Here is an 18301-nt window from a genome sequence, read left to right as displayed (position 1 = left end):
AGATCCTCAAATCCGAACAACACATCCGTGTCTGTGTCGGATTCTTCACTGTAGAAAACATCTCGTTGCGGTTCGGATTTGGTACTGGGGTCGCCATCTCCAATGATGAAACCTTCATCTGAGCCGTAGTCTTCTGGAACCATGTCATCACTTTTTGTGTTGGAGCTGGCATTGGGCTTCTGATGTCCAAAGAAGAAATCAAGGTCAGAGTCGTAGTCTTCAAGGACTGTATCATCTCTTTGGGTGGTGCTAACTGCTTGTTGCAGGGTTCTGCGGAGGTTACTTTCAGCTACTGGTTGAAGTTCGGGCATTGTGCTGTCGTTCCAGGTGAAAGAATCGGATTTTACAGCTTAAAACGTTTTTTTCTTGTTTTGGGACATTTCCCCTTTAAGTGGGCGTGGTCTGGGGCCTCTGAAGTCATGACGCGTGTGACGTCGGTTGTGGGAAGTAATTGGGCATGCTCAGATCGCTGTTCCTTTACTTGGGGCCTTTTTCTCAACTGCGCATGTGCAGCACCTTCACCAAGAAGGCTGCAATTCAAAACTGCAGATTTCTGCTGCAAGCCTACCTCGTGGTGAGTTTTGGTGCCTCTTTTACCATTTTCTCTTGTATTCTCCTCGCAGAATTCTTGGAATTTGTCCAGGACTGCCTGGAAATTGCTCTTGTTTTGCCCCTTTGAGTATTTGAAGGTCTGGAAGATTTCAGCTGCTTCTAGACCTGCGATGGTGAGTAGAAGCTTTATTTTCTCTGCATCCGCCACGCCATCTAGGTTGGACGCTACCAGGTAGATTTCGAATATTTGCCTGAACCAATGCCAGTTTTCACTGAGATTGCCATGGTACCTGAGCTGCTGTGGAACCGGAATCTTGAACATCGTCCTGCCTGGCTGCCATTGCTGGTTGCCACTGTCTGCTGAGTTGTAACTGTATGGATTTAAACAGGTCACTCCTGTGTACCATGTTTTGTTATGCTCTTGGCGTAGCATAAGCTGCTTCCTTGATGTGCACTCTGACAAAGGAAGGTTCAGACGTGGAGATAGCTTCAACACATTTATCAAACTATTAATATTCTCCTACTTGAAATGAAATGAAATGAAAATCGCTTATTGTCACGAGTAGGCTTTAATGAAGTTACTGTGAAAAGCCCCTAGTCGCCACATTCCGGCGCCTGTCCGGGGAGGCTGGTACGGGAATCGAACCGTGCTGCTGGCCTGCTTGGTCTGCTTTAAAAGCCAGCTATTTAGCTGAGTGAGCTAAACCAGCCCCTTGGATAAACAGCCCCTTGGATAAACCAGCCTACTTGGATTCGACTCTACTGTTAATCCTTCTATAGTTACTCAGACTGACGAACCAGTCTGCTACAATCCACGTGGTGGGTGTGATGTTCAATCAACCCTGTGTCTGTACTCACTGAGTGTCTCCACTGGAAAGAGAGGGATCATGTGTGCTGTGTCCTTTATATATGGGTGGTGTAATGTCCTCCTGTGGTGGTGTCACATCTGTGTGTATTGTGAATGCCCATTGGTCGTGTCCTATCTTACTGACCTATTGGTTGAATGTCTGTGTGTCATGTCTCTGGTGCTCCCTCTAGTGTATAGCTAGTCTACATGTACTTACATTAACTCCTTGTGTATCTACAGTGATGCATATCACCACAACCACAACATTCTTGAGGGAAAATAGGGATGGGCAATAAATGCTGGCCTAGCCAGTGATACCTACATCCCATGAATACTTAAAAAAAGGTATTTGTGCAAAGTAGAATCTCGACCACATTACTTCTTCTCCTCATTACCCTTACATCTAATGGAACAAATGATTTACATGGTGAAATCCTTTTATTCTGAAATGTTAACAGACCAGAGCTACACATTGCAACGCTACATCTGTACTCATTAGAATTTATCATAGAATTTACAGTGCAGAAGGAGGCCACTTGGCCCATCGATCTGTACCAGCTCTTGGAAAGAGCACCCTACCCAAGGTCAACACCTCCACCCTATCCCCATAACCCAGTAACCCCACCCAATACTGAGGGCAATTTTGGACACTAAGGGCAATTTATCATGGACAATCCACCTAACCTGCACATCTTTGGACTGTGGGAGGAAACCGGAGCACCCGGAGGAAACCCACGCACACACGGGGAGGATGTGCAGACTCCGCACAGACAGTGATCCAAGCCGGAATCGAACCTGGGACCCTGGAGCTGTGAAGCATTTGTGCTATCCACAATGCTACCGTGGGAATCTTATAGAAACACATAAAATTATGAAGGGAATAGATAGGATAGATGCGGGCGGGTTGTTTCCACTGGCGGGTGACAGCAGAACTAGGGGACATAGCCTCAAAATAAGGGGAAGTAGATTTAGGACTGAGTTTAGGAGGAACTTCTTCACCCAAACGGTTGTGAATCTATGGAATTCCTTTCCCAGTGAAGCAGTTGAGGCTCCTTCATTAAACGTTTTCAAGGTAAAGTTAGATAGTTTTTTGAAGAATAAAGGGATTAAGGGTTATGGTGTTCGGGCCGGAAAGTGGAGCTGAGTCCACAAAAGATCAGCCATGATCTCATTGAAAGGCGGAGCACGCTCGGGGGCCAGATGGCCTACTCCTGCTCCTAGTTCTTATGTTCTTATGTGCATACTGTTTGCCATTTTTCATACCATCTAATGTTTTAAATCAGAGCTTGGCATCATCTAATCTCTTCTTTCGAATGACTTTTACTTTCATTCTTTGGAAACTTGATGTCCTTCACTGTTGCTCTTTGCCCTGCATGTAGGCTTCACAATTACTGAAATCAACCCAGGTTACTTTCATTACAAAAATATTACTTGTGTGTAGGTTTGGGGAAACAATTGTTGAGTGCATTATATATATATTTTTTAATTTAAAATACCCAATTCATTTTTTTCTAATTAAGGGGCAATTTAGCATGGCCAATCCACCTAACCTGCACATTGAAAACATAGAAAATACAGCACAGAACAGGCCTTTCGGCCCACGATGTTGTGCTGAACGTCTTTGGGTTGTGGGAGTGAGACCCACGCAGATACGGGAGAATGTGCAAACTCCACACGGACAGTGACCCAGGGCCTCGGGTCCTCGGCACCATGAGGCAGAGTGAATTGTAGCTTTGTAGTTAAACTTTAGTTCAATTACAAGTGTTATCGATGAGTTAAGAGTGTTTGAAGGTAGTGGTGGCATCTCTTCAAAATTAGCTCACTTTGAAGGTGCTTCCAGATTTGATGAAGTTTTTCTCCAACACGTTATCCAGTGCAGGATCCAACTCTTCCCGCACATCTTCCAATAGCAGAGGACGTCCAAGTGACAACGAATCCTCCAGGTGATTCCGGAAATACTTATGATTAAGTGATGTTACCTTTCGGACAAAAGGAATTTGTGTTTAAACTTCAATGTCACTCATATTACAATGGTCAGGGTACTAATCACAACTCTCTTACATATCTATAATCTGTCATGAAGCTAGAGGACTGAAATATATATTTCAGCAACCTTATGTTACCTGAGGTGGTTGGGTTATTCGCTCAATAACATGCAGACGTGATAATTGCGCAAGGTTGGTGTGGGTCAGCTGAGGTGCCTCCTGAATGTTCGATTGATAACTGCCCATTTCTCAAGTGAGCACATTGAAATTGGCTGTTGAATTATGTAGCCAGAGTGTCTTCACAAATCTTTCAAGAATATTCCAAAATGCTTCATGTAAGATTATCAGGTTACTAACCAGTTAAATTAACTTTACTATAAGAAACTAACATTGAGTCTTGTATTTTACTGATGCTTGACTTAATTAGATACCCTTTTTTGAAGGGAAAGTTATGAGGAAATTGTGTCAAATTGTACTCGCAGCAGAAGGGTGCGATCTTGAGGTTGACTTTGAATAACAGCTTGTTTAAGAATGGAATGTCAATGTCTCTCTCAACGAGATAAAGGACAGAACATAAAAGCACCGAGATACAAAGAGCATTATTTATATAAGTATGTAATGTTATCAACAGTCACATCGAGTACTCTTGGTTCGTCAAGGAAGGTATCCTCACATTTGGGCTGAAGATTACTGGGGAGAGCTTGCGCAAGTCGAGGAGACACAGCCGGAGTGAGGCACATCCAGAGTTGGAACTTGGTAATTTGGTGCGGTGAGTTAATCAGGAAAGGTAAGTGGTAAATCTAATTCTGCTGCTTTTCAGTTAAAAGTGCTGTGCGTAGTTTAGTGTTTGATTGGCTGAAGCTTCCCCCACCCTAATTGCTGAGAGGCAGTTATCTGTCAGTCACCCGAAGCCTGTTCAGTGGCACAAGGGTGTACATTGTATTCTTCTGTTTGAAGCTTGTAGTGTGAGTCACCCTGGTTAGCTGAGCTCTGTATAAAAGACAGACAGAAAGTGCACACAGTAAGCTTTGTGCAGGTGAAGGAGACACATCCTGAGTGAGTGACGCACATCCAGAGTGGAATTTGGAACTTGGTAATTTGGTGCAGTGAGGTAATCAGGAAAAGTAAGTGGTAAATCTAATTCTGCTGCTTTTCAGTTAAAAGTGCTGTGTGTAGCTTAGTGTTTGATTGGCTGAAGCTGCCCCCACCCTAATTGCTGAGAGGCAGTTATCTGTCAGTCACCTGAAGCCTGTTTAGTGGCACAAGGGTGTACATTGTATTCTTCTGTTCGAAGCTTAAGTAGTATGAGTCACCCTGATTAGCTGAGCTCTGTATAAAAGACAGACAGAAAGTGCACTCAGTAAGCTTTGCGCAGGTGAAGAAGACACATCCAGAGTGAGTGAGGCACATCCAGAGTGAGTGATGCACATCCAGAGTGGGAAGTTGGAACTTGGTAATTTGGTGCAGTGAGGTAATTTGGTACAGAGTGGGAGAAGGACCATTTTCTCTACTGTTTTGTTCTCTCTCTTTCTTCTGGCCAGTAACTTTCAATCTGCAGGGAGAGAACCAGAGAGCATCTGAGACCCTGGGTGAGTTCTCCCAGTGAGCCAGAGAAGACACAGCCAGAGTGAGGCACAGCCAAGAATGAGGTTGGGAATTTGAAGCTAGGTGGGAATTCGAAGCTGGGTGGGAGGAGATGCTTTTTAACCCTGGTAAGTGACTGGTAAGTAGTTTTTCTTTTCATTGTCTAATGTATTTATTTTTCTTTTGTTTTTTAAAATTGTAGTTGTATACGTTTACCTAAAGTTTAAGACATGGCAGGAGATCCCAGACCTGTGTCATGCTCCTCGTGTGCGATGTGGGAGCTCAGGGACACGTCAACTGTCCTTGGCTCCTTCACGTGCAAGAAGTGTGTTCAGTTGCAGCTCCTGTTAGACCGCTTGACGGCTCTGGAATTGTGGATGGACTCACTTTGGAGCATCCGTGATGCTGAGGATGTTGTGGATAGGACGTTTAGCGAGTTGGTCACACCGCAGGTGAAAGCTTTTGAGCGGGATAGCAAATGGGTGACCAAAAGAAAGAGCAAGAGTAGGAAAGCAGTGCAGGTGCCCCTGCGGTCATCTCCCTGCAAAACAGATATACTGCTTTGGATACTGTTAAGGGAGATGGCTCACCAGGGGAAGGCCGCAGCAGCCAGGTTCATGGCACCATGGCTGGTTCTGCTGCACAGCAGGGCAGGAAGATGAATTGCAGGGCTATAGTGATAGGGGACTCAATAGTAATGGGAATAGACAGGCGGTTCTGCGGACGCAATCGAGAGTCCAGGATGGTATGTTGCCTCCCTGGTGCAAAGGTCAAGGATGTCTCGGAGCGGCTGCAGGACATTCTGGGGGGTGAGTGTGAACAGCCAGCTGTCGTGCTGCACACAGGCACCAACGATATAGGTAAAAAACGGGATGAGGTCCTACAAGCTGAATTCAGGGAGTTAGGAGTTAAACTAAAAAGTAGGACCTCAAAGGTAGTAATCTCAGGATTGCTACCAGTGCCACAAGCTAGTCTGAGTACGAATGTCAGGATAGATAGGATGAATGCATGGCTCGAGAGATGGACCAAGAGGGAGGGATTCAAATTCCTTGGGCATTGGAATCGGTTCTGGGTGAGGTGGGACCTGCACAAACCGGATGGTCTGCACCTGGGCAGGATTGGAACCGTGTCCTGGGGGGGGGGGGGGGTGTTTGCTAGAGCTGTTGGGGAGGGTTTAAACTAATGTGGCAGGGGGATGGGAACCGATGCAGGAAGTTGGAAGGTATTAAAACAGGGGCAGAAGCAAAAGGAAGTGAGGGGGAAAGTGTAAGCCATAGTCAAAAATCAAAAAGGGCGACAGGACAAGGTACAGTTACTGAGGGGAGCTCAGTGAATAGGCCCAGTAATACTAAAAGGAATAAAACGGGAAGTAAAAACATTAATGGTAAGTGACGCGGCAAGTTGTTACCTGAAGATATGGGTTCAACGACAAGGAAAATTAGGAGAAAAGTTAAGAGGAAATATAACTTAGGAGAGGTTACTGATCGAGATGTTAAGATTCAAAACAGAGGTAAAAAAAACCAACATAAGTGTACTTTACCTGAATGCTCGTAGTATTCGGAATAAAGTAAATGAGTTGATGGCGCAAATCATCATGAATGACTATGATTTAGTGGCCATTACTGAAACATGATTAAAGGATGGTCACGATTGGGAGTTAAATATCCGAGGGTATCAAACTATTCGGAAGGACAGACTGGATGGTAAGGGAGGTGGTGTTGCTCTGTTATTTAAGGATGACATCCGGGCAATAGCAAGGGATGACATTGGTGCCATGGAGGATAAGGTTGGATCCATTTGGGTGGAAATCAGGAATAGTAAGGCAGAAAAGTCACTGATAGGAGTAGTCTATAGGCCACCAAATAGGAATATTATGGTGGGGCAGGCAATAGACAAAGAAATAACTGAAGCAGGTAGAAATGGTACAGCAGTTATCATGGGGGATTTTAATCTACATGTCCATTGGTTTAACCAGGTCGATCAAGGCAGCCTTGAGGAGGAGTTTATAGAATGTATCCACGATAGTTTCCTAGAACAGTATGTAATGGAACCTACGAGGGAACAAGCAGTCCTATATATTGTCCTGTGTAATGAGACAGGATTGATTCATGATCTCATAGTTAGGGATCCTCTCGGAAGCGGAACATAGCCTCAAAATAAGGGCAAGTAGATTTAGGACTGAGTTTAGGAGGAACTTCTTCACCCAACGAGTTGTGAATCTATGGAATTCCTTGCCCAGTGAAGCAGTAGAGGCTCCTTCATTAAATGTTTTTAAGATAAAGATAGCTTTTTGAAGAATAAAGGGATTAAGGGTTATGGTGTTCAGGCCAGAAAGTGGAGCTGAGTCCACAAAAGATCAGCCATGATCTCATTGAATTGCGGAGCAGGCTCGAGGGGCCAGATGGCCTACTCCTGCTCCTAGTTCTTATGTTCTTGAGGGGGAGGGGTTAATTGGATAACAGTATGATGAGCAATGTTTTTATTTAAAATATTTTTGGGGGTTATTTTGCCATTCTGTGAAGCAGGCTTGTGGGTCTCTGTGTTTTTGTGAGGGCCACGAAGAATCCAGCACGAATTTTCAGGATGCAAAGAAATAACATTTATTTACAAATTAACAGATATATACAACAGCAGCAACAACTTCTCTTGCTGCCAACTCCTCTCTCTCTGGTTCCAAACTGGCCAGCTTTATTGATGCAGGGAATCTGCTAATGATTTCTCAGCCCCCCTCATTGGGGAAGCTCATACTCCCACAGGATTGTGGGATTGTCATTAGTCCCCAGCCAATGGTAAGCAGGCAGGTTATAACATCCCTCCCCCCTCCAAAGTCCAAGGAATCCACCGAAGACCCTGGCGAAGGAGGGCGTCGGATTAGTTTTGGCGCAGGCCGGACACCATTTGCACGAGGCGCTGGATCAGGCGGCGTGTAACGAGATGGAGACCGGCGCTTCCGTGATGAACGCCGTAACGGTTGTACATCCACGGCCCGTGAGACCGAGGATTCCCCCTCTGAGGTGTCTTGTGTCTCCATCTCGGAGTCAGAGTCCGCTGCCTCCATCATCTCGGCATCTCTATCTCCACGCGGTTCTGTCAGGACCTGCGCAGGCTTTGAGTGAGGCACCAGAGGAAGATTGTGAGGAATACTTTCCATTGTATCTGGTCTCTGTGGCTGTAGAAATGAGCTCCTGGGGCGGGGAATCTTTGGAAGGGATAGTCTTCTGGACCGAACATGGTCTACATGTTTACACTGGAGACGCCCCTGGGCTTGTACCTGGTAAGAGATAGGGCCCGTTTGGCGAAAGATTACGCCAGGGGCCCACTGGGCACCACCAGCAAAATTCAGAACGAACACTGGGTCACCGGGCGTAAACTGGCGAATCGGCCGATGCTGAGAAAAACCGCGTCCCTGCCGTTCTTGTGTGCGGCGTACCTTTGCGCCAATGTCCGGGAAAACCATGCTAAGGCGGGTGCTGCGAAGTCTCCGGCACATTAGGAGTTCTGCAGCAGCTACCCCAGTCACTGCACGGGGTGTGATCCTATATGAAAACAAAAATCGAGCCAGTCTCGTGTCCATCGACCCAGAAGACTGATTCTTTAGGCCTAGTTTGAATGTCTGCACTGCACGCTCCGCCAACCCATTTGAAGCCGGGTGGTAAGGGGCAGTGCGGATATGGCGTATGCCGTTCATCTTCATGAACCTTGCAAACTCCTCACTTGTGAACGGAGTGCCGTTGTCCGTGACCAGCATCTCGGGGAGGCCATGTGTACTGAAAGACAAATGCATCTTATCGATTGTTGCGCAGGACATTGTGCCTCCCATCTTATGCACCTCTAGCCATTTAGACTGGGTGTCGATTAATAGCAGGATCATGGATCGTTGAAAAGGGCTGGCAAAATCCGCATGCAGGCGCGCCCAAGGCCGCCCTGGCCATTCCCAGTGATGTAGGGGCGCGGCCGGTGGAAGCTTTTGATGCTCCTGGCAAATGGAGCAGTTTTGGGCCACCTTCTCAATGTTGGTGTCGAGGCCAGGGAACCAGACATAACTCCGGGCCAACATTTTCATTTTGGCCACACCCGGATGCCCATTGTGCAAGTCTCTCAGTATCAGCTCCTGTCCTTTTTCCGGGACAATCACACGCGTCCCCCACAAAAGGATGCTGCCTTCCACGCTGAATTCGGACAGCTTGGAGGAAAATGCCCGCAACTCGCCTGGGAGCTCTCTATGCTGCCCACCATACAGGACTATGTGCCGAACCTTTGACAGGACTGGCTCCGTCTGGGTCCACTCACGGATCTGTGATGCTGTGACAAGCAAGGTGTCCATAAAATTTAGGGTTGCAACCACCTCACCGGTCGTGGGGGTCGACATGGGGCCAGTCGATAAAGGCAATCGGCTCAGTGCTTCGGCATTCCCTATCTGGGTTCCTGGTTTGTGCTCCAGAGAATACTCGTATGCAGCGAGCAACACAGCCCAGCGCTGGATCCGTGCGGAAGCAATGGGCGGTACTGGCTTATCCTCTCTGAAAAGTCCCAGCAGAGGCTTATGATCAGTCACGATAGTGAAGTGGAGGCCATATACGTACTAGTGGAAACGTTTCACCGCAAAGACCACTGCCAGACCCTCCTTCTCGATCTGCGCGTACTTTTTTTCCGCTGCACTCAATGTGCGGGAGGCGAAAGCTATCGGCCGCTCGGCCCCGTTCTCCATCTTGTGGGACAGGATGGTCCCAATACCATACGGGGATGCATCACATGTGACAAGCAAAGGCTTTCCAGGATCATAGTGGGTTAGTAACCCAGACGACGACAATTGTTGTTTTACCTGCCGGAAAGCGGTTTCCTGCGGCTGACCCCAAACCCAGGTGTGATTCTTCTTTAGCAGAAGGTGCAGCGGGGCCAGCGTAGTTGCCAGATTGGGGAGGAACTTTCTATAATAGTTTACGAGGCCGAGAAATGAACTAAGATGCGAAGCGTCAGTCGGGGCGGGGGCCTGTTGAATCGCGCGCACCTTCTCTGCGACGGGGTGCAAACCTTCGCAGTCAACCCAATAACCCAGGGAGACTACTTCCTTTGCCTGAAAAACGCACTTTGTGCGACGTAAACGGACTCCAGCCTCCGAAAAGCGTCTAAGGGCAGCCTCCAAATTTTCCAAATGTTCGTGCTCCGACGTCCCTGTGATCAAAACGTCATCTAAGTAGACAGCAACACGCGGTTAACCTCTCAAAATGCCCTCCATAATGCGTTGAAAAATAGCGCAGGCAGAGGATACTCCAAAGGACAAACGTGTATATTCATACAGGCCCCGGTGTGTATTAATCGTTACATATGGCCGGGAGGCAGGGTCCAGCTCCAACTATAGGTAGGTGTGACTCATATCTAATTTTGTGAATGAGAGTCTGCCTGCAAGCATTGTGTAGAGATCCTCTATGCGAGGCATTGGGTATCGGTCGAGTCGGGAAGCCATATTCACTGTACGTTTATAGTCGCCAAACCAGCGAACTATGGCATCTGGCTTCATTACAGGTACAATTGGTGCTGCCCAGTCAGCAAAACTGATGGGCCTGATGATACCCAAAGTCTCCAAACGAGTGAGCTCCCCTTTTACCTTCTTGAGCAAGGCGTAAGGCACCGGGTGCACCCGGAAATAACGCCGCGTGGCTCCTGGTTCGACTTGGATACGGGCTACAGCCCTTTTTATTTTCCCCAAACCGGGCTGGAATACATCTGGGTATTGTCCTAGCACCTCAGTCAACCCTCCAGAAACTGTTTGGAGGATGTGCTGCCACTGCAGCCACAAATGGCGCAACCAGTCCCGACCCAACAGGCTGGGCCAATGGCCGCGCACCACGATAAGTGGGAAACCCCCCTCCTGGCGTCCATAAACAACAGGGATCATAGTTCCTGCAATGTCCAATGGTTCCCCCGTATAGGTGGCCAACCTGGCCTGTGTGTCGGTTAATGTGAGGGTCTGTATACCCTGTTTGATGCGGTCGAATGTCCTCTGGGTGATCACGGAGACCGCTGCGCCAGTGTCCAACTGCATCTCAAGCGGGTGAGCATTGACCCGTACTGTCACCTTAATGGGGGCCACACAGGGAGCTGCCACACAATGCAGCTGCAGGTATTCGTCTTCCGTCTCCATGTCCTCGGGAATAGTCGCCGCAGGTTCATCCAAATGGAAGGTATGGCCCCTGGGCTGGCCCCAGGTTCGGTCGGAACGACTGCGCCTCTGGCGCCCCCAGGACCGGCGTCCACGACGGGGTCGGCGCCTACAAGTCTGACACGGACATGGCTCCTCATCCATTAGTTCTGGAGAAGGCTCCCTTCGGGGAGGAACGTCCGACGGCCACTGGCGTCGATCCGGACATCGCCTTGCCCAAGGTACCGCAGGGGTGTGGGGGGATGCTTTCGGACGGAAGGTGTTGCATCCCAAGGCATGCACCTCCATTCCCTGTAGCTCCTCGTTCTGCGTTCTCTCGGGACAATACTATTTGAATGGCCTGCTGAAAAGTCAATGTTGCTAACAACTTTCTCTGGGTGGCCGCATTGTTAATTCCGCAAACCAAACCGTCGCGTAACATTTCTGATAAGATCTCACCATAGTCACAGTACTCCGCAATCCTGCATAGCCTGGATAGAAACTCTGCAAGGGATTCTCCTGGGGTCCTCTCAGCGGTATTAAACCGGTAACGTTGGACTATCGTGGGTGGGGTTGGGTTAAAATGTTGCCCCACTAAGTTCACAAGTTCATCAAACGTTTTGGTGTCTGGCGCAGCTGGGCACGTAAGGCTCCTAATCACCCCAAACGTATGCGGGCCGCAGGCGGTGAGCAATATGACCACCTGGCGCTCGTTTTCGGTGATATTGTTTGCCCGGAAATAGTAACGCATCCTTTGTGCATACTGGTTCCAACTTTCCAGCGCAGCATCAAAAACATCCAAACGTCCATACAGAGGCATGGTGTAATAGAAAACAACTTCCAACCTGTGTCCAACAAAAATCCAGGGAGGTGGCTTCAGCAGCGTAGATAGCTATTCACTTTAACCCTCGTCGCCAGTTTTGTGCGGGCCACGAAGAATCCAGCACGAGTTTTCAGGATGCAAAGAAATAACATTTATTTACAAATTAACAGATAAATACAACAGCAGCAACAACTTCTCTTGCTGCCAACTCCTCTCTCTCTGGTTCCAAACTGGCCAGCTCTATTTATGCAGGGAATCTGCTAATGATTTCTCCGCCCCCTCATTGGGGAAGCGCATACTCCCACAGGATTGTGGGATTGTCATTAGTCCCCAGCCAATGGTAAGCAGGCAGGTTATAACATGTGTTAAAACTATATTAATTAAAATGAAGATCAATTGTGAAGTTTAGGACAGCAAAAAAGCATAGGTGCTAAATACATGCATTTTAATGGAGGTATGACCAAATGGATTTCTGTACGAAAATAAGCATTGGGTAGAACTTTGTATTAGGAGATAGGTGAGGATTTGATTTCCATCTATTGAATTTCAAAGGTAAATAACAGGGTTTACAACTTAGAAAATGTCACAAATAAACAAGGAAATGCTTTAAAGTTTATTTTACCTAAACGTGGGGGCACTAGAGACAGCATGAAACATTTTTATATGACAAAATTTATTGTCACAAGTAGACTTCCATTAACACTGCAATGAAGTTACTGTGAAAAGCACCTAGTCGCCACATTCCAGAGCCTGTTTGGGTCACAGAGGGAGAATTCAGAATGTCCAAATAAGCTAACAGCACTTTCAGGACTTGTGGTATAAAACCGGAGCATCCGGAGGAAACCCATGCAGACACAGGGAGAACTTGCAGACCCCACACAGACAATGACCCAAGCCGGGAATCGAACCTGGGACCCTGGAGCTGTGAAGAAACAGGCTTCACATGACCCTGTTGAGAATGTTAAGTTCCAAAGAGGTGCAAAGGAGAATGGAATTGAAGATGAAAGAGAAAAGGGATATTTAAGGAGAGATGTTGAGCTGTGTTGGATGGTGACAATGTGAGACCTCCTGGGATACAGCTATGTGTTGGGAAAAGAGTTTTTAAGGTGAAAAGTTTGAAGTAGCCATTCCAGCCAAGCCATAAAGGTTTGTGTTTTTAAGAAAATGTGGTTTGTTTTTGAAGTTTCTTGAATTTCCATGGCAGAGTGTGAAGTGCATTTGAGAAGTCCTGTGATGTACCTTTCCTACAGCAAAAGCAGGTTTGCTTTGTGGTAATATTATTGGAATTTTTTGTAATTAAAAATCCATCAATAATGTTGTCCATAGTGTTTACCTGCGTGTCCAGGCAACTGAGGTTCTTTTGTGAAATGTTCTCTGAATCAAATTTTCACTATGTAACTGTAATCTTGTGTGCTTAAGTTTTCTTTTCTTTTGTTAGTAAGTGTTTGTTGTTTTCATGTTTAAAATGTGAACAGTGTTACCAGAATTTGTGGTTTGTAAATTCAGCAGACTTTTCTATTCATTGTCAGAATACAAAAAAAATGTTTGTGATGCTGCCGACCAAGTTTCCCTCTGCGATTTGGGTTGCACAATAATTAACATCTGCTAGATCCTAACAACTGCATAAAAGATGCTAAGTTTTTGTGTGCTGCGGAAAGTGAGACACTATCCAGAAACAGAGGAAACAAGGTACAAAGGAGAGAAAGAGTGAGAGAGAGACACTCATACAGACCAAAAGATCAAATCTGTGAATGAAACCATTCATGTTCGAGCTACATCCCGATCTTGACACAGATAGTATAATTCATGTTAAACTGTCAATGACCATCTGAGTTTAATTAAATAGTTTATCTGATGACTGCATAAACTTGGCCGAACGTTGTCTCATGAAGTCAATTCACAATAAAGCTTTGCTGCCAAGTTTGTTCCTGTCTTAAAGGAATGTGGGTGCCCAAACTTTTACATTTAAATACAATTAAATTCTGGAGGTGCAGTTACTGTTGTTGCACAGGTAAAATGAACATATTTGTCACTGATTTTAACATTTGCCAAATGTCCATGACTTAACCACTAAATGATTACCTCTATACCAACTTCTGTTGTTCACCCATTTAATCCAAATTAGTACAAATTAGTATAATCTTCTTGTTCTTATCTCCCCTATAGTGGGAAAAGAATTTTTTTTTATCAGGAAACGCTAATAATTAGGGTTTAACGGCAAATACTTTTTACAATATTGATCAATGTTCACCTTTAATGCTTGGAAACCTAGATTTCCATTCCTGATCAGTGCAGAATTTCCTAAACTGGGTTCAGTGGAATCCCCGGCTTCCGTGGGGTTTGACAGTAGATCGAGCAGTTGAAAAAAGCTGTCCTTCCAGCTTGTCCATTTGGATTGGCTTCTGATAGGTGTACCAGTCAGCCTATCAGTAGCCAATTCACTCACAAGGTCAAAGCGAAGGAGAGCAGACAACGGAGGAAGGTAGTTCACATCCATGGATTGGGTGAGGATGGGGCCAGGTAGGGAGGCTGGACAGGGGACAGGGAAGTACAGGGTCAAGGGAGGCTGAGAGAGAACATGGGGTGGGAGAGGCTGAGAGAGAACATGGGGTGGGAGAGGCTGAGAGAGAACATGGGGTGGGAGAGGCTGAGAGAGAACATGGGGTGGGAGAGGCTGAGAGAGAACATGGGGTGGGAGAGGCTGAGAGAGAACATGGGGTGGGAGAGGCTGAGAGAGAACATGGGGTGGGAGAGGCTGAGAGAGAACATGGGGTGGGAGAGGCTGAGAGAGAACATGGGGTGGGAGAGGCTGAGAGAGAACATGGGGTGGGAGAGGCTGAGAGAGAACATGGGGTGGGAGAGGCTGAGAGAGAACATGGGGTGGGAGAGGCTGAGAGAGAACATGGGGTGGGAGAGGCTGAGAGAGAACATGGGGTGGGAGAGGCTGAGAGAGAACATGGGGTGGGAGAGGCTGAAAAAGGCCATAGAGTGAGAGATGCTCAGAAAGGCAGTGGGGTGGGAGAGGCTGGAGGGGGGTACAGACAGATCATGGGACAGTAAAAGCTATAGGGTGGGAGACGCGAGGAGAGGCTGGAGGCAGTGGAAGCTGGGAGACGCCGGAGTCGGGATAGGCCAAGGAACAGGAGAAGCTACGGAAGGCTGTGGGTCAGGAGAGGTGTGGTGAGGCTGTGGGATGGGGAGGGGGTGCGGAGAGGCCATGGGGTGGCAGAGAATGGGAAAGGCCATGAAGCAAGAGAGTCTAGGGGTGGGAGAAGCGGGGCTTGGAGACAACATGGGGCAGGAGAGACCATGAGCAGGGCTGTGTGTGTGTGGATGGAGAGTGTGTGCGTGTGTGGGTGGAGAGTGTGTGCGTGTGTGGGTGGAGAGTGTGTGTGTGTGTGGGTGGAGAGAGTGTGTGTGTGTGGGTGGAGAGTGCGTGTGTGTGTGGGTGGAGAGAGTGTGTGTGGGTGGAGAGTGTGTGTGTGGGTGGAGAGTGTGTGTGTGGGTGGAGAGTGTGTGTGTGGGTGGAGAGAGTGTGTGTGTGTGTGGGTGGAGAGTGTGTGTGGGTGGAGAGAGTGTGTGTGTGTGGGTGGAGAGAGTGTGTGTGTGTGGGTGGAGAGAGTGTGTGTGTGGAGAGTGTGTGTGTGTGGGTGGAGAGTATGTGTGTGTGTGGGTGGAGAGTGTGTGTGTGTGGGTGGAGAGAGTGTGTGTGTGTGGGTGGAGAGAGTGTGTGTGTGTGGGTGGAGAGAGTGTGTGTGTGTGGGTGGAGAGAGTGTGTGTGTGTGGGTGGAGAGTATGTGTGTGGGTGGAGAGTGTGTGTGTGTGTGGGTGGAGAGAGTGTGTGTGTGTGGGTGGAGAGAGTGTGTGTGTGTGTGTGGGTGGAGAGAGTGTGTGTGTGTGGGTGGAGAGAGTGTGTGTGTGTGTGTGGGTGGAGAGAGTGTGTGTGTGGGTGTGGGTGGAGAGTGTGTGTGTGTGTGGGTGGAGAGAGTGTGTGTGTGTGGGTGGAGAGTGTGTGTGTGTGTGTGGGTGGAGAGAGTGTGTGTGTGTGGGTGGAGAGTGTGTGTGTGTGTGTGGGTGGAGAGAGTGTGTGTGTGGAGAGTGTGTGTGTGTGGGTGGAGAGTATGTGTGTGTGTGGGTGGAGAGTGTGTGTGTGTGTGGGTGGAGAGTGTGTGTGTGTGTGGGTGGAGAGTGTGTGTGTGTGTGGGTGGAGAGAGTGTGTGTGTGTGGGTGGAGAGAGTGTGTGTGTGTGGGTGGAGAGAGTGTGTGTGTGTGGGTGGAGAGTATGTGTGTGTGTATGGGTGGAGAGTATGTGTGTGTGTGGGTGGAGAGTGCGTGTGTGTGTGGGTGGAGAGAGTGTGTGTGTGTGTGTGGGTGGAGAGTGTGTGTGTGTGTGGGTGGAGAGTGTGTGTGTGGGTGGAGAGTGTGTGTGTGTGTGGGTGGAGTGTGTGTGTGTGTGTGTGTGGGTGGAGAGTGTGTGTGTGTGTGTGTGGGTGGAGAGAGTGTGTGTGTGGGTGTGGGTGGAGAGAGTGTGTGTGTGTGTGTGGGTGGAGAGTGTGTGTGTGTGTGTGGGTGGAGAGTGTGTGTGTGTGTGGGTGGAGAGTGTGTGTGTGTGTGGGTGGAGAGAGTGTGTGTGTGTGTGGGTGGAGAGAGTGTGTGTGTGTGTGGGTGGAGAGTGTGTGTGTGGGTAGAGAGAGTGTGAGTGTGTGTGTGTGGGTAGAGAGAGTGTGTGTGGGTGTGGGTGGAGAGTGTGTGTGTGTGTGGGTGGAGAGAGTGTGTGTGTGTGGGTGGAGTGTGTGTGTGGGTGGAGTGTGTGTGTGTGTGGGTGGAGTGTGTGTGGGTGGAGAGTGTGTGTGTGGGTGGAGAGAGTGTGTGTGTGGGTGGAGAGAGTGTGTGTGTGTGTGGGTGGAGAGAGTGTGTGTGTGGGGTGGAGAGTGTGTGTGTGTGTGGGTGGAGAGTGTGTGTGTGTGGGTGGGTGGAGTGTGTGTGTGTGTGTGGGTGGGTGGAGAGTGTGTGTGTGGGTGGGTGGAGACAGTGTGTGTGTGTGTGGGTGGGTGGAGAGTGTGTGTGTGGGTGGAGAGAGTGTGTGTGTGTGGGTGGAGAGAGTGTGTGTGTGTGGGTGGAGAGAGTGTGTGTGTGTGGGTGGAGAGAGTGTGTGTGTGTGGGTGGAGAGAGTGTGTGTGTGTGGGTGGAGAGTATGTGTGTGGGTGGAGAGTGTGTGTGTGTGTGGGTGGAGAGAGTGGTGTGTGTGTGGGTGGAGAGAGTGTGTGTGTGTGTGTGGGTGGAGAGAGTGTGTGTGTGTGGGTGGAGAGAGTGTGTGTGTGTGTGGGTGGAGAGAGTGGTGTGTGTGTGGGTGGAGTGTGTGTGTGTGTGGGTGGAGAGTGTGTGTGTGGGTGGGTGGAGAGTGTGTGTGTGGGTGGGTGGAGAGAGTGTGTGTGTGTGGGTGGAGAGTGTGTGTGTGTGGGTGGAGAGAGTGTGTGTGTGGGTGAGAGAGTGTGTGTGTGGGTGGAGAGTGTGTGTGGGTGGAGAGAGTGTGTGTGTGGGTGGAGAGTGTGTGTGTGGTGGGTGGAGAGTGTGTGTGTGGTGGAGAGTGTGTGTGTGTGGGTGGAGAGAGTGTGTGTGTGTGGGTGGAGAGAGTGGTGTGTGTGGGTGGAGAGAGTGTGTGTGTGTGGGTGGAGAGTGTGTGTGTGTGTGGGTGGAGAGTGTGTGTGTGTGTGGGTGGAGAGTGTGTGTGTGGGTGGAGAGGTGTGTGTGGGTGGGTGAGTGTTGTGTGTGTGTGTGGGTGGAGAGTGTGTGTGTGGGTGGAGAGTGTGAGTGTGTGGGTGGAGAGTGTGTGTGTGGGTGGAGAGTGTGTGTGTGTGTGGGTGGAGAGTGTGTGTGTGTGTGGGTGGAGAGTGTGTGTGTGTGTGGGTGGAGAGTGTGAGTGTGTGTGGGTGGAGAGTGTGTGTGTGTGTGGGTGGAGAGTGTGAGTGTGTGTGGGTGGAGAGAGAGTGTGTGTGGGTGGAGAGAGTGTGTGTGTGTGTGGGTGGAGAGAGAGTGTGTGTGTGTGGGTGGAGAGTGTGTGTGTGTGGGTGGAGAGTATGTGTGTGTGTATGGGTGGAGAGTGTGTGTGTGTGGGTGGAGAGTGCGTGTGTGTGTGGGTGGAGAGAGTGTGTGTGTATGTGTGGGTGGAGAGTGCGTGTGTGTGTGGGTGGAGAGAGTGTGTGTGTGGGTGTGGGTGGAGAGTGTGTGTGTGTGTGGGTGGAGTGTGTGTGTGTGTGTGTGGGTGGAGAGTGTGTGTGTGTGTGGTGGGTGGAGAGAGTGTGTGTGTGGGTGTGGGTGGAGAGTGTGTGTGTGTGTGTGGGTGGAGAGAGTGTGTGTGTGTGGGTGGAGAG

At 48.7% G+C, this 18301-nt stretch overlaps 1 protein-coding gene across 1 annotated transcript in view; it reads right to left on the bottom strand.

The window, feature by feature from the left end:
* The window catches only part of LOC119966923 (dynein heavy chain 8, axonemal-like), a 1786259-nt gene that overhangs the window by 195923 nt on the left and 1572035 nt on the right, over positions 1–18301 (bottom strand). Inside the window, exon 75 of the mRNA XM_038798881.1 lies at positions 3223–3378. Within this exon, the coding sequence (XP_038654809.1) occupies positions 3223–3378 (156 nt within the window). The remainder of the gene's footprint in view (positions 1–3222; positions 3379–18301) is intronic.

The sequence above is a fragment of the Scyliorhinus canicula genome, chromosome 6 (genome assembly GCF_902713615.1).
Source record: "Scyliorhinus canicula chromosome 6, sScyCan1.1, whole genome shotgun sequence".
Classification (NCBI taxonomy): Eukaryota; Metazoa; Chordata; class Chondrichthyes; order Carcharhiniformes; family Scyliorhinidae; genus Scyliorhinus; species Scyliorhinus canicula.
The sequence above is the reverse complement of the archived record's forward strand: the minus strand, read 5'-3'. Positions and strand labels throughout refer to the sequence as shown.